Genomic DNA, 17,030 nt, shown 5'->3' on the forward strand with positions numbered 1-17,030 from the left:
GAGAGGGGGGACACCCGCAAAACGGATACCTCAAAAAGGAAGGATGTGAAAAAGGATGGAGGGACCCAGGAAAAGAGGGGGGACAGGCTGCTGAAAAACAGTAAGTACATTATTTTAATGATATTTGCAATGCGGAGGCATCTTTTCTTTTTCTTTTTTTTCGCTGCTTCACTCCACGCACACAGACTCTGTGCTGCTGCTTAGATTAATTGCGGCTCGGGCAGTGAGAGGGTGCTACGCGTCATTGAGACGGGGATAGCGGGCTCGGGTGTCGGCATGTCGGGTGCGGACGCCGGTGATGGAGAGATGGATGGATGGATGGAGATGTGGAAACGGCCGGCGCACCGGGGCTTTGACCCCTCTGTCATTGCTGCGCCTGAGAACTCACAAGCACCTTAACGCATATGTTCCTTACAGCAGATGGGATAGGTAGTCTAATGACACACACAGACACACACGCACACACAGTTTACCGGTAGTTCAATTAATCATATGGACTAAACCTTTAGGCTATGATTTTGTCTGCCAGGAAATTTCTGTGCATTATTAATAAAGACAGAGTTTGGGTTCCGTTTAAGTCTTCAAACACCGGCGCTGGCTGCAGTTTCCCCCTCACTTTGCTGCGGATGTATTAATTGAGGCGATCATATCTGTTGATGCTCATTTTGTCGGGCTGCGTGGTCAGTGTCAGTGCGTGCTTGTGTTTGTGTGTGAGTGAGCGCGTCTGCTCGCTCGTCTTGCACAGCTATAGCGCTAAGCCCGCAAGATTGCCGATCAGTTTTGCCTCTTGATCTATTTATATCCCGATACGCTGAATATTTGGGCGTATGGCAGCGCGCAGTTATCCCTCTGTTGCCACCGAGGAATCTTCCCCCAACAGGCTGACTTGCCTCAAACATTCTCAGACAGCTGGAACAGGCGGTTTTTTCCTCTCTCTCTGCTTTTTTTTTCTTTCTTTGCCCAGCTGCGTAAAGGAGTATGTGAGAGATTTCACTCTGTATGTACATTTTCTGCACCTCTTTGGGTGCCCAAATAACTTTTGTTTTTGCCTTATGGTACTTTAATAGAGTGAATAACAGGCACAACCAACACCATCATCATCATCATCGGTCATTTTCTAGAAAAAAAAAAAGGCCTTGGCCCAAAGAGACCACCAATGGAGAAGCTCATGCTGTTGACCTGTAAAACGGAGAGGCACAGTGTTGCTTCTATTACAGATTTGCTGCAGTGTTTGAGAGTGGCAATGCATTGTGAGGCCAACATTTATCCAGATGGAAATTGGAATTAATGTGTTTGTTTTCCCCTGTTTCTGTGGGGTGTTTGGTCTCCCCCCCCCCCGCCGCCCTCACCCCTTCACTCTCTCAGCTGAATTCTGTAGCTGATATCCATTTCAATCAGCTCTTTCACCCACAGGTGACGTGCTCGGTACAGTTTATCACTTTGCCTCACAAACCCTGTGAAATCTACGCACAGGCGTACTGCAGCAGTGTGCTGCCTGCACTGCTGCCCGTAAAGTGTTGCTTTCAGTGTCAGTAGAGCCCCCCTTCTCTGACGATCTGTCGTACAGTTGCCCAGAGAGAGCTGTACTGTACCAGCTGTGAGTAGGGGCAGGCAGGAGGGGAGGGGACGAGGATGAGAGAGACAGCAGGTGTGGAGGGGCAGAGAGAGGAAGACAAGGATGAGAGGTGTGAGGACAAGGGGGAGGGGGGTGGAGGAGGGATGTGAGCGGGAGAACTGGGCGAGAGATTGGGAAGGCAGGAAAACGAGGTGGAGAGTAAGAGAAGGAGTTGGTTGGAACTGAATCTCGGGGGGGGGGGGGGGGGGGGGGTGTAGTTGGAAAAGCACATGAGAAGAGATGAGGAGAAGCAATAGAGTCAACATTTGTGTGCTTGTTTTCTTCAGCCCATGCTCTTCATCATTTTCATCTCATTGATTCTTTGACTCTGGCGCAGAAAACCTTCAAGCTTAGCTCAGTCCCTGCTTCGTTTGTCTCCCCCCAGTCCCCCGTTCCCTATCGCCTCCATCCTTTCCATCAAAACTCTCACCTCTGCAACCTGTAACTTCCGCTGCAAGGTTTCCTGTTCCTTTTCCCCCCTTCCTTCTGCCCGCCCTTATATCATTTGCTCAACGCAACGTTAGTGGATGGTTTCCTCAATTCTGCCGCCCACCCAAACCCCTCTCCCAGCGTCTGCACACGTGGCACCCAGTGTTCTTTTTAAGGTAAAGCTCGTTAGCACAGAACATCAATTAGTCTTTAACAAGATCAGAGGCCGCTGTTTTGGAGCGATTACTGTACTCTCCTCTCTCAGTCTTCTCCTTTGGACACTTCTTTGGGTTGTATTGATAAACGTGTTGCATATTCACTTTGGCCTGCAGCAGTGCAGCTCAGAATTTAATACATGTGGTTGGGAATGGGCTGTGAGATGTCCTTTTTTGATGAATTATCTGACTGTCTTGTGCTATTTTCATTTGAAAACCCTTCGTTGGCTTACTCACAGCAATAAATAAATCAAACTCATTAAGGACAAATCTGTATTTTCCTACGATAACACCTCTGACTGGTGCTCATTAAACAAATCCATATAATTTCAGGAAAGAATGCCCTCCATTGAAATCAGCAGGGAACACAATTTATCAAACTGACTCTTCTCTACAGTTTAAATTGATCTAAAGTGTAAAATTGGATACTACAGTCGTCAAGCTTTTAATGGCTAAAATCACTTAAAACATTTTTTTTTATTAATGATACAGGTGTTTAGAAATTAAATGATGTTCTGTTATGGCTTAAAAAAGAAACTGCCACTCAACACAAGACTTACAACTAAAAGTAAATTTAATAAATCTGAATCTTTTCAGGAAGTGCCATTGTGAAATTCTGCATAGTTATAGCTGAGATAATAAATTAACTGCCTGCACAAAAAATAATAAGACATCTTAAAATTTCTATCATTTTAGACCTTTTAAAGCAAAAACACATTTTTAAAAAATCCAAAATGTTCTCGCTTCAGCTTGTCCAGTGTCTTTTCTTCCTTCATTGAAATTCTGGGTATTTAAAGACAGTAACACACGTCACACTGGACAGGGAAGTTTATAAATCGTTAATGAAGGAGTCAGGCTTCATTAATGAAGCTACAAATAGGTACATTTAGTAGAGGATGCTTATTTATGGTTTTATTTCTAGCAAAATTTTTACATTTCCATTTAAAATCAGGAAAAAAGAGGAGTATAGTAGTAATTCTAATATATTCAAATTTAATCTGCGTCTGCTAATCAGATTTAACAAAACAACCTTTTTGGTAAAATCAGTGCAGGTACCTCAAATTTCTGCTGATTAGCTCCGTTACAGCTGCCAAGCTATCAGTGACAACTCAACCAATCTACTAGTAATTAGCTATACAAGTAACATTATGATGCACTTGATTGTGACAAGTGTGAGGAAAAAAACAAAAATCATCTGGTTAACCATGTTTTAGAGAGCGACGTCTCCCAGAATAAGGTATTTGGATAAACGTGTAAATGAATTAGTAGCTGTTGATGGAAGTGGTGCAAATATAGCTTTCAATATGATTTAAAATAACTGGAAAATCCAATACAGTAGTACAGTATCAAATCCTTTATGCTGATAGAGCTACATTTAGTAGAGTGACTTCAGAGGTGCATTCAAATACCTGGACTATATCACCTGTATAGTCACCTAACAAACAGATGGGAAGTAGAATCAAATGGACAGGTGGACAGGCTGGCTGACAGACACACTGATAAACAAAATCACACAGACACACACAAAACTGAGGGACATTTAGCGTGCACTCCTTGCACAGTGTTGTCTAACAGGTGTGTGCACACACTCAAGCAGGCATGCACACACACACAAACCTGAGCCAGAGCCCCGCGGCTTGTTTTGGGAATACAAGTCTGGAGGCAGAAAGCAGGCACACAGCTTCACATGGCTGCATGCAATACACAGGCACACAAACTCTCAAAAAGTACATTCAGGGAGAGACCCATGGGTATGCAGTCAGACACACACGCACACACACACACCAAAGCATACCCCAGAAATACACACAAAAGGAATACTGGCACTCAAACAGACACAAACACACAGTTTTGGATGAGAGAGGACCTTGGCCACGAGATGCGCACATTTATACACTGTATATATACACTTGTGTGCACACTGCATTGAGACACATGCGCACACACTGACAGACACAAAGAGGAAAGGCAGGACGAAGAAAAGTAATGAAAGAAAATAAAGAGATGTGCAGGAATGTTTTGCGGAGCGCAGCGTTTTGCAGCAATGTGGTGCGGTCCTTCATGGTGATGGATGGGGCAGGAAATGACAGCATAAGTGGTTATTAAAAAGAGGAAATGGGGGCATTTATAAAAAACTACGTTAGGCTGTGTCTGCAGTCCATGTCTCGAGTCATCCCGAGCTATTGTGTCATGCCTTCGGATCTGTGAGTCTTCCCCGAGCTGCATGCGGAGCGAGCTTTGTTAAAACTCAATGTCATTCTCCTTTCAAAGAACTCAGGAGCTGGCATTTATAGTAGACTTTGTACAGTGTGCGATTTACAAGGTGCAGGTCCCAGGTGCGAAGTCAAACTTGTTTTATTGTCTTATCACTTCATATAAAAATAGCTTTGCACTATTTTTATGTTAAGTTTGAATGTGAAATTCCTCCATAAACAGGTGCCAACCATACAGCTGCTGAAAATGCAAATATGTGTGTTTGCACCTGAGTGGAATTTGCACAGTGTGTTATCTACAGTACAACAAGGAGGGGAAGACAAGGAAGGAAGAGGGAATGTCAGCGCAGAGATGGAGAAAAGGCTCTGATGAAGATAGTTTGATGTTGCTGTGCTGTTTTAATGTGCCTCATCTCTGCATAAATAGCTCCAGCTTCTAAAACTGGCCTTGTGATTTGAGACAGTTCTACAGACTCTCTCCTGCTTTTTTTTCGTTTTTTTGACACTGAAAAGAGTGAAATGTACAACGTGCACAGATGCTGTTAGCCTAACTCAGGATTACAATTAATTTGTTTTCATTTCAGGTTGCGATTTTTCATTATTCCTCCCGAATATTTTCTCACATCGAAGTCCTCTTTAGTCTATCTCTAAAGGTAATTAGGACCGAATGCCTTCTATTCAATTATGTAATTGCAATTTGAATCTGATGTGTCAAACGAGCCAATAAACCACCGTGTCCTTAAGCTACCCTTGTTCGGACTCATCAGGGCGATTGTTATTTGATCTGTCCTGTGGTGAACTGTGGCATTAACTCTATAAAAGACTGCAGCTTTGGGAAAAGAGGGACACTTGTTCACACATTTTGCATGGAGCAGTATAGGAGACGGAAAGGAAATCAATTCTTGGCACTATATGCTCCATGTCATCTACACCCAAATATTAAGTCAGCTTTTTGCAGCTCCTATCATGAACTGTCCGGGGCAATGTCACTTTGTGAAGACTAGTTTTTGTGAGTATGTGTGTGGATCAGTGTTCACTGTTATGCTGTCGTTAGCTTTTAATTTGACTCAGTATCATCACTGACTCGACAAAGATGAATCATCAGTCATATGTTAGTCATGCCATAATGGTGGAAAAAGTGGGTAATGCGATTTTTATTAGAACCTTTCCACTCAGACCAGATGAATCACATTAAGACTAGTTTTTCTTTTTCTTGTGATAAAACACACTTTCACGTGAATGCTGTTTTAACACCTAGAGGGTGTTGAAGACACTCCCCAGTGGCAGTGGCCTCCTCCAGAAGGATAAAGTGCTCTGCCACAACACTAAGGGTCAGAGTTACTAAATTGGGCAACATAGCGCAATCCCCAAATAGCACTGATAGATGTGGTTAGCTTTACAGGTTATTCACAAATGTTGTCCTGTTTTCTAATCAGAGGTGCGGTCAATTAATTTCAATACCAAAAATAAGCTTTAACTATTGGTGCAATTAGGGTCATCCGCACAAACCTCTGAGTTCCCACCTTTTACACACAATCTTGTCACTGCGCTCTCTTTATAATACAGAGAGTGCTTCTTTTTGTATATCTGGCACTCAGAGTGGTCAGAATTGTTGTGAGGAACATGTTGAAGAGCCCAAGGCACTAACCCGAACTCCAAACTCTCCAAATACCCAATCTGATCAAGCATCAGTGGGATGTGCCATCTCTGGGTCCCATCTTTCAGTTGTGTTTTGCTGGCATGATAAAAACCTGCATGATATTGGCTGAAACTTTATTGTTGTGGGTTAATGGTGTTATTTATTTACATGTAAATTAGGCCCTGTCACACAGGTCTTGAGAGTCACACAGATCACTAGGAAAAAATGTATATTCCCTGACTGTTTGGTGAATAATTGCTGAAAGCTGATGGCAGTCACTGTGAAATCGATTGCTGAAGCCAAACGCCCAGTCGCTAGGTGAAACTGGTCAGAAAGAAGAATATGGTGCACCACAGAAAACATCACTGCGATCGCTTTGCTCACTTGCAGGTTGCTCGTACTTTGCAAAGTCCGAGCTGACTTCCAAGCTACTCATCGAGTGCTTGTGCAAAGTGAGACGTAAACTGCAAATGAAGACTATTTGCTTTCTAAGTCAACGTTGTGCCTTTTGAAACATGTCGGTTGCAGCAAAAGGGGTTGCCTTTCACTTTTGCAAGCTTTACCTGCACGGTGAGTGATTGCAGACAAGTCGCACTGTGCACATGATGGGCTGCTGTGGCAGAGACCAAAGCCACCACAGGGAAGTTTTTTCCTTCTTGGGGTTTTTTCTCCTCTAATAGCAAAAGCACAGCTGTCAGAAATTTTTGATATCTCATGACATGAACCGTTTTCTCACTGCTTATAATTGCATTCTGTAAACGATAATATGAAATCTGCTGAAAAAGCTGTGGCCATCTCAGCCCACTGAGCACATCTCTGATGAGATACCACAGCTTCATATGTCAGGATTTTAAAAAAATGGAGAAGACAGACATTTCATATTTGTTACTGTGAAGCAAACATCATAGCATTAGTGAACTCCAAGGGTGAAGAGAACACAGCGGGGCTCTGACATCCCCTTCACTAACCTCTCACCACCTCTTATTATTGAAAATCACCCTGAGTCCTGATTCAGGCTTCTGCGGTAGGTAGGCAGGTAACTTTTGCAGCTAGTGAGGTTTGGTTAATTGGTGATTCTAAACTGGTCATAGGTTTGAATGCGGGTGTGAATGGATGTGTGTCTCTCTGAGTTGCGACAGACCGGTGATCTGTCCAGGGTGTACCCTGCCTCTCGCCCAGTGGCAGCTAGGATAGGCTCCAGGCCCCCTGTGACCATGATAAGGATAAGCGGAAGAGAAGGGATAGATGGATGGATTCCGGTGTTGGGTTCAGAGGGGTTTGCGGTTACGTCGTAGGTTGCGGCATAGATTTCCCACTGAAGCTATAAATCAGACCCTGAAAACGTTTGCTGGTCTCGATCTTTATATTCTTCTCCCCTTGCTGGTTAGGGTTGCTCTGTCTGCGTCGGAGTACATTTCCTGATCCACCAATGTTCAGACGATAGGCTGACAGAAGTGTTGCTAACACCTTTGGTTATGAGCGTGGGTGGAGCCAGATGTGCTGTGAATGCAGCTCAGACCTGCATCCAATATTGTTACGCAGCTTCAAATTCATGCAGAAGGAATCCAGCTTGATTCAGCAACATTTGGCACCTTCCTTGGAATGAGACGAGCTTAATATTTCTCCCACTTTAAATTTTCCTAAACATTTGGACGCCTGTGTAAGTGTCACAGACGAGCTATACACAGTCACCCGTACGTGCAAACCTTGAGCACGCTCGCCTGCTTGTGCAACTGTGTGCGTTGGCACTTGCCTGTGTGTGACCTTGTACAAAGACACAATAGTTATCAGTGAAGGTTTCCCACACCAGTTTAATCTGTTTATCCCCAGAATAAGATTGTGAATCATTACTATGCAGAGCCAGGTGCTTTTTTCTGCTGTGAGTCTTGAGCAGCTTCCTAGTTTGTAGTTGTTAAAGAATGTTTCACCTTACAGGTCCTGAAGGGCTGCTGTGTCGGCTGCTTTTCATCTTGCTCTTTTAATTAGTGACTGATTTAGATCTGGCTAGGTGATCCCAGTGTCTGGCCAATCAATGAGGGAATTAATGGAAGCAAAGCAACAGTGTGGCTTTGCGACTACTGGTTCGAGTTAGAGTGGGAAAATAATCTGTTTAGCTTCAATCCTTAAAAACGTGGTATTTGTTCAATGCTTTAATGCGATGCCACTAAATGGCGAATATTCCGAGGCTTATGTCGACTGCCTCATCACGTATGCTGTGACTCCTTCATCCATTTTGTTCCTAATTTCAGTCTCAGTGCTTGTTAAAAACATCAATCAGTCAAGCATTTCATTCATGAATGTACAGTATGTTATGTAAATGCTCAGTATGAATGCATTTTTATTATTAGATGCATTGATAGTGCTCTAATATTGAAGCTATTTTCCCTAGACCGAAAGCCCTCGGAGTTTCTGGATGCAGGTTGTGCAGTGAGAATTTATTCCTTTTAAAAACAAACGTAATAAGATAATCCCCCAGGCTGTGCGTTGTAAGCACATCTTAAGAGATTTGAGGGGGGGGGGAGGAACTACAAAAACAATTTATATGTACATTAGAAGGAGTAAATTATATGATATCATAGTCAACCTGGGAAAAGAAGGGAGGGCCAGGCACCAGCACTGCAGTCCTTTGCTGCCTTTTGTGTTGGGAAAATGAAATACCTTTGCTCCTTTTACCAGCATTAGCACTGGACATATAAGCTATGTAGTCTCCCTACAAAACCATTTTTCATTCATTCAAGTAAAGCTAGTATAGGCCATTTAGACTTATTGAAATAATGCTTTGTAAGGTACAAATTCCAGCTGCAAGCTCCCCAGACGCTGGCCTTTCCACATGAAAGTTTATGACCTCGCTGGTATTTATGTCTGAAAACTCATGAGAGTAGTAGATCATTTGTTGCCGATGTTTACTGAATGGATGTGTTGGTTGTGAGTTTGAGGGAGGGAGAAGATAAAATAGAGAATAGAGAATATTTCTGTTCATCATTCATACACAAATTGATTTTGTTTATGCAGACTGTGCAGCTCAAAGCACTCTGTGTGTGAGCTTGAAATGCCCCGAGGATTAAATGAATGACGGGGTTGAAAGATAACACATACACACACACACACACACACAAGATAGTTGTGTTTTCATCACTTCTTAGGACATAGCACTGACTTATTTGCTGTACATGTACCCTTAACCTAAACCTAAGTACTACTTGGACAAAACATAATTCTTAAACTAAGGATTTATGTTAGGAGGACATGCTTTTTATCCCGAAAAGTGAGGCAGGATCTTCAAAATATGACCATGTAAACAGATTTATGTGCCTGTAGCTTGACTTATAAAACACACACACACACACACACACACACACACACACACACACACACACACACACACACACACACACACACACACACACACACACACACACACAAAACCAAAGAGAGAGAGGGGGAAAGCAAGAGAGTGTGGATAATTTAAGATGCCTAGGCTTTATTACAGAGAAAAATTAAAGGCCATGAATTTTATCAGCTGATTTTTCCTCTCAGGTTACGTGAGTTCATTTTTTTCTGAGCATTACAGCAATTACCCGGCATGTGCAGGTTCATAATAAGCAAAATCAAAAGGCATTCTCCACTAAGGTAATTATACACTCTGTCCTGAATGGTGCGAGTTAGAAAGATGAGATGTGGATAATGTCAAATATTTCAATAATGATCATCCGTAATGGATGTGATTTTCCCGTCACTGCTTTGTGTGTCTGGTGTGCCAGAAACCACAGAGACATTTTCCTTTTTGTTAAAAAATGAGGTCAGTGAATTGTTAGTGCAACACTGAGGCAGGGTCCAAGGTCAGCTTCATCTCATTTCCATCAATCCATAGAGGGACGAGAAACAAGGAGTGTTCTCCCATTCAAGTAATGAAAGTTATCCCCTCAATGTACAGAAGTGGAGCCCAATTAATTGACACTGTCTCTTGGCAGGAGAGTTTAATCCGAAACGTAAAAAAAAAGAAGAAGAAAAAAGCCTGAATTAAAGGCAAGATCCTCTGAACCTCGGAGTGAGGTGCATTTTGTACGACCACATGGAAGCTTGAAATGTCAGAATAAAATGCCGTCTTGCTGTGAAGAAACATCAAAGTGAGATGTCAAGGTGACTGTTTCATTTTGTTCTTCCAAAGGGTTACGAAATATGAAAAGGACATGTGGAGACTACCTGCCAGAAACAAATGTTTGGCATGAAGAGCCAAGGGGAGATTTTGCTTTCCCATCTCACATAGTGCTGCAGCTTATATGAAATAATATCATATACAGTATATAAATTTGCATTTTGTGGGAAGACAAAGTAGAGCGGCGGCCTTGAGACTTAATATCGAAGAGTTTCTTTTTATTTGATAAAGAGGCAAACTCGATTTATTTCGCATCTTCTATATCACCTAACCTTAAATTTAAACAATCCATATGCAAAGCTGTCTCATAACAGAAGCAACATATTGGGATTTGTCTTTCCTCTTTGAGGACCTGCTGAGCTGATAGATGCCTGTGTGATTTTTTTTCCTTGAATGGCTTATGATAGTCACAGCTCTGCAAGTCCAAGCAGGGCAGCTGTGGCTGCAGCAAGCTTTACTACTGCTGTTTACAGCCATGCAGTAGAAACACACAGAGCACTGTACGCCCTACTGCTGCACGCTGAGCTTCTTGTCGATCACTCTGCACACTATGCACAATGGGAACAAGAGCCGCTCGCCTGCCTGGTGGCTCTTCTACTCGACAGGGATCAAAGAGAAAGAGAGCGATAGGGACAGGGAGAGAAATGGGAGAGAGGAAGTAAGTGAGGGAGGGAGGGGAGGAAGCAGAGAGTGAAAGAAGCGCAGGACAAAGACGTGCGTGAAGGGAAAGAATGGGGAGCGATAGAGGAAAACAGAGGGAAAGGAGAGAGGGCAGGAGAGTCGGTTACAGTGGCATGCTGCAGAGTGAGGTGGTAGAGAGACTGAATGAATGAATGAATGAATGAATGAATGAATGAATGAATGAATGAATGAGAGGATGAATGAACGAGTAAAACACCAAAAAATCCAAACGTGACTTAGTGAGACAGACTGAGTGAGGGAGTGTGTGTGTGTGTTAAGTGAGAGTGCATGAGTGAGTGGATGAACAAGTGCAGCAGGACAGAGAGGGAGGGGGGAAGGGAAAGAGAGAGAGAGAGAGGGTGCGATATTGGGAAGGGGGAAAAGAGAGGGAGAGAGGATCTGTTCCGTCAGAGAGGACACACTCCAGTGGCTGTGATTGAAGTATGGGCCAATTAACACGAGGAGCATTGAGCTCCAGCTGCACTCTTCTCTTCATTCCTCCGCTCCCACACACTGCCATATTATCCCCCACAACACACACACACATTGATACACTCACATATATGCACACTATGGACACCACACTGTGCTGGCACTTTATCTTATCTTTTAGTACAGTAGAGCTATGTACCAAAGAAAATTATTGAGGCTACACATGGCCGTTTTCTCAAGTACACTGTCGGGCTTAAATGTGGACAAATGAAAAAAAAGGAGATGAATTGAGTCTTCATCTTCATGAATGTGTGTTTCTTAACCTAGGCACTTAGAGCGAGAAGCTGCAATCTCTTCTAATAGAGTATAGCACAGTATTTATTAGATTGCATATATTTCAGATATGTTTTCTTGTGTGTGTTGGCTGTGGAAAATGGCCTAAGCTGATTCAGTGCAGCTCGTGCCACAGGCAGCTGAGAGCAGGTCCATTACTCTGCGTGACAGCAAGGAATGAGCAGCAGAGCCTCATTGTGGGCTAAACACAACGCTGAACACCGCACTTCCGCAACTCCACACTGCACAAACTCCAGACTACTCAAACTCCCATCCCCGCTCACGTTTCCCAGCAGATCCGATGCAGCGCGCGGTCTGGCACGCTGCCTCCATTGGAGTTCAGTGTGAAAGGGGCTCAGAGAAGTGCGGATGCCAGCAACTGACATCTACCCAAGAGCTCCCCACCTCTCTCAGGACGTGCTCTTCTACAGTCACCGCAGGCGTTCGAGCATACAGGAGAAGGGGGAGTAGGTGATCTTAAACATTGTGATTGTTTCCCTACCATCGCACTGACACCAAGAATCAATTTCATTTTTGTGTTCAGAGGCTATACAAGTTTTTTGGTCCCTTTAGCTTTGGCAGGAGTAATATAGGCTTCGCTGTTCTCCTTTATAGAAGGATGTACTGTACCTTCAAAGCTGATTTGCCTTCCGCTGCACAAAGCTGCAAACCTATTTTGATATTTCACAGACCAGGGAGAGAGTTTTCGCATAAGCTGCACATACACTCGCCATTAATTCCTATAAGTAATGATTTGAAATGGCAGCAAGCGCATTATGCAGAGTAAATCAAATGTTTAAGCAGAAATATGATAAGATGTGTTTTGATTGTGAAGTTCTGGCTGGCAATTTTGGAAGAGAAAGACGAGACTGGCTTGCCTGTGTGAATGTTTTCTCTCTCATCTTCTTGATTAGCTGTCTCTGTCGGCCTAAGAATATGCTCTGCTCTTAAGTACCCGGTAAATATTCCTGAAGGTGTTTTTAGTTTGCTTCTAAGAGTCACTGGCATGTACGCTGGCTGTCTATGGTGCTGTAAATGCCACTTTCTTTGTTTAAAAAGACAAACTAAACAGCCTCAGCAGAAAAAAATTATAATAATTAAACTGTAGCTACAGTAAGCGGCTTATTACAAGATTGATTGACAAACGGAGAGATCAACACTGCACAGTGCACATAGTTTTAATGGAGCCGCTGATGTAATGATTTAGAGAGCTTATAATGATTGAGGGGCCGTGATGAATTTAAAGTTGTGGTTAGGTAAAAAAATAAAAAATCAAAAAAATCAAAGGAAGCACTTTTCCATAAATTCAGATTTTCCGTTACATATTTATTGCATCTGCAGATGACAGACAAGGTCCAGGCAGTTCACCTAATAACGCACACGTGTTTAAGAAACGACTCTACAATAATAGATAACTTGCCTTTAATGACTTTCAGTAAGAAACAGAAATCTATACACCTTTTGATTAAGTGATCCCACGTAAAGCAATCCCTGGATTGTGGGCAGCCTCTTGCCAAGTACATTTGGAGTATCCAGCGCTTGTCTGGAGGAAGCTCCAGGGGACTGAAGAGGATGGTTTTTAAAATTAGGGGGGGCATACTAAAATGGAAGAGAATAAAAAGCATTTTAACTAAAGATTAATTTACGTTAGAAAATCAAATGGAACTGTAATCTCTCACTCGTTCTCTCCCACTCCTTCTCATTCCTCGCGTGTGTGTTAAATGTAAGCCTGCTTTTTTTATTCAGTCTGCAAAATTTCACAGATCGTAGGAAAATAATGAACTTATAGTAAGATATATTTAAATGAGGATTTATTTATAATTAACTTTATTGAAGCACGCCCCAGTGAGATGTTGCAATTTGCACTTTTGATAACGGGCAGAGTGTGCTGTAAGAAATGTGGATGCTGAATGTAGTAATGTGCTGTTCGCGCTTCCAGCGAGGCTCACCGAAGGTGGAATAGCACACACTGGTTGTGCAGTGCAACGTAAACACCTCGTGAGACTGAAATACGGTGACAGCCCTAACAGTTATTGGCTGTGAGCTCGGCACCGTAGAATACATCTTCTCCAAATGAAATGATGTACTGTATTCCTGCAGTTCCATCTCTGGCGTTCTCATTTTCTACCTTTCTGCCCGTCTCCGTATGTCCTTTCCTACCGCAGCTTCCTTACATCAAAAAACACAGAAACCAAACCAAAAAAAGAGGAAAAAAACCCAACAAAGCCCTGTTTTCCTACCTCTCCTCTTCATTATTAGCTCCTCCTTTTCCCTTTCTTCTACTAACAAGTTTGTCTCCCCCTATCTCTCCACATCTCCATCTCTTTTTCTCACCCATTTCTATCAGCCTCCCTTATTCACCCTCTCATCCCACTCTCGCTCTCTCTCATTCTTCCTTTTTCTCTCTACTTCCCCACCACACACACCCTGTCACTCAAAACAGAAGGTTTGGCAGTACATTTGCCTAGGCCAGACACGTATACACATCCCAGTGATCAATATTTCTTTTCCTGCTACTCTCCCCTGTCATATTTTACACCACCTCCAACCTCCCCACCCACCTTCGCCCTCCCCTCTCCCCCGCCACCGTGTGGCCTGCTCCTCCACACAGTCTCTCGCTCAGTACATCCTAAGTCATATGCTCCGAATATTTACAGTACTTTTCATTCCTATTCATTGCACAGCTCTCTCTTGTGGCTGCTCCCTATCTTGCATTCCTCCGGTCCTTCTTTTTCTTCACTGCTGTCTTTTTTTATCCAAAAGACTGATCAGGGTCAAAGAATCGGCAGACTGTGACAAAGAGAGGTGAGTCGGATGAAGACAGAGCAAACAACATAGAGGGGAGGATCGGCCAAACAGAGGCACAGAGAGTTACTGTAGAGAGAAGATTATGTCAGAAGGCCCCTGCTAATCAATGCAACTGTGCCTGGTACCTGAAGCCATGAAAAACTGGGAGAAGAGACGGGAATGTAAAAACGGCAGAGCACAAGAGAGTGGGCTGAAAGTGAGGAGGACGTGGGGAAAGGGATGGAGGAGGGAGGGAAGGAGGGCAGCTGGCACCAGGAGCAAATTGAAAATGATTTGCTGTGTTTTTTCTCTTTTTTTTAGTGAGAGTGTGCGTGTGTGCACATATTAACCCTGCTATCTCCCAGGTAGTCATTATCTTTCTGTGTGGCTGTTTGCGTGGATGTGAGCGCGTACAGCCATGCATACTGCATTAACCCTCATATCTCTCTATCATTAAGGTGCTCTACAGGCGCAGTGCTGCTATGAATTTATCTCAGGAATGTTTGTGTGGCTTCAAACGCTTGCATGCTTGTGTATGCGCGTGGACGCGGTTGCGCGTGAGGGCGAGTGTGTTTACAGTTATCTTAATTGTTGTTATCATTCATGCAGCACAATAACCACCTCCGCCCCAATCTTTGTCTCTGTCTGCTATTAACTCTCTCTCCCTCTCACCCACCTTTTCTCTAACGGCCAGTTTCTATTTTTCCTCTTATTGTTCCTCCTCAGCCTGCAGCCTAAATAGCACCCATTTCATCTTCTCTCTGTCTTCCTTTCTTCTCCGTCCTTCATTGTTTTGTTTTGTTTTCTTATCCTGCATCTTTCGTCCAGTATTTTCTTCAACCAAGACTAACTTTCATTACCTCATGATTGGATTCAGAATTTGTTTCCCAGTTGACTGTATGAAGTCTCTGATCACTTTCTCTCTCTTTTTCTCCCCCGTTCTTTCTTCTACAACTCTTACTTAGTGTGTCCTTCTTACCCTCTTCTTTTCTTCAGTTTTTCTTTATTCTCTAATTTGATTTGATGTCCTCTGTATTGGACATGATAGAAAAGTCTAACTTAATGTCTTTGCTCTTGCTTTTTTCCTTCTTCTTCACCTCCCTTTTTTTCTTCTCCTTGCTGTCTCTCTTTCTTTCAGGCACCCTCTCTTAGTGCGATATATATCTGCCTCCCCCCCTCGGCAGGTTGCCATGGTCGCCATACCTACTCTCTCTCTCCTATTGGTCCTGGCAGAGTGGGCAGGTCTGGTGGACGCCTCCCCCCACCTCCTGCTCCGGCCGAGTCCGCGGGAGCGTGATGCAGGGGCCATGATGAACTTCAACATCGCCGTGATCCACGCCGGTGCGACAGTGCAGGCGGAGGCGGCGGTGGCGGGGCCTGGGGGAAGGGTGCTCTATCCCGGCTTTGGCCGGGTCTACGGCTCCCTGGGGGAGAGCGTGGTCACCCAGTGGGGCTCTGCTAACGTCATCTGGCTACAGGTTAGACACTGTCTCCTCTATCTAGTGCTTGTTCAGCTTTACTTGAAGGAGGGGAATAACAATGACGATCCATTATTCATAATCACTCATTATTTTAGCTGAATAGGCAGCACATTGCTGCTGTGTGTATAGGCCCTGCTGAATGAGCAGGGAGCTCTGCTCCTTGACCACAACTTGTATGAGGAGCCAGACATGCCATGAATACTACAGACACCTTCTTTGTGACTAAGGCAAAGTCAAGACACACTGACCCACTCTCTTTTTCTCTCTGTCTGTCTTCGTTCCTCCCTTCATCTTGCAGGTGAATGACAGTAGTCCTAAGACAGTACTGTCCCAGCTGTGTGAGCTGCTGGCGGCGCGGCCCCTGCAGGGTCTGGTTTATGAAGAGGAGAGGCCCCCTCGCACAGCTTGGGGACCTTTGGCCCCCATGCTGGAGTTTGTCTCTGCACAAACAGGACTGCCCATAGTGGCTGTAGGAGGGGGAGCGGGGCTGGGGAGGATGCCACAGGTAGGAGGAGGGAGGTTGTAATTGGGGTAGGTGAGGAGGTGTTTGCGACTTGAGTGTGTGTGAGATGAAGTTAGGAGAGAATTAAAAAAAAATATATATATATATGTATGTATACAAGAGGCCAGTGTCCCAGATTGTGTAGCTGCAATTGTGAGAAAAAGCAGGTAAAACAATCTTAGTATGATGTGTCGCACACTGAAGCATCTCGGATTGACGGGATTTTTAATGGACTATAAAGGGAAAACTGCTATCCCCATAACAACAATGTCACAACTTTGCACATCCTGTTTGTGAAGAAAAGGTGCCAGGGAAGTGCCTGCGGGATGGAGGGCAAGCTGAAGGTCAGGGTCACTGATCTGCAGAAACTTTACAGTGTTTGATCTGTAAATGGCACCAACTGGGGCTATTGCTATGCCTGTGATGTTTTGGGGAGGGAAGCAGTGAGCAGACACGAGTGTGTATGTCAGTGAGTAAGGATGTGTGTGCAGACTGTACATTTTTTTTTTGAATTACATGATTGTGTATGCATCAGAGAAAACTAGTG

General features: G+C 43.8%; 1 protein-coding gene across 3 annotated transcripts in view; it reads left to right on the forward strand.

Moving 5' to 3' along the window:
- The first annotated feature begins 11 nt into the window (after positions 1-11).
- grin2db (glutamate receptor, ionotropic, N-methyl D-aspartate 2D, b) overlaps positions 12-17,030 on the forward strand; it is a 72,474-nt gene continuing 55,455 nt past the window's right edge. For all 3 annotated transcript variants that reach the window (XR_013973255.1, XR_013973256.1, XM_080895421.1), the window contains exons 1-3: positions 12-100; positions 15,639-15,978; positions 16,280-16,486. Coding sequence is in view for 1 of the 3 variants with exons in the window: in XM_080895421.1 (XP_080751547.1) it covers positions 15,691-15,978; positions 16,280-16,486 (495 nt within the window). In the remaining 2 variants the exon portion in view is untranslated. The remainder of the gene's footprint in view (positions 101-15,638; positions 15,979-16,279; positions 16,487-17,030) is intronic.

The sequence above is a fragment of the Rhamphochromis sp. 'chilingali' genome (genome assembly GCF_963969265.1).
Source record: "Rhamphochromis sp. 'chilingali' genome assembly, chromosome: 11".
NCBI lineage: Eukaryota > Metazoa > Chordata > Actinopteri > Cichliformes > Cichlidae > Rhamphochromis > Rhamphochromis sp. 'chilingali'.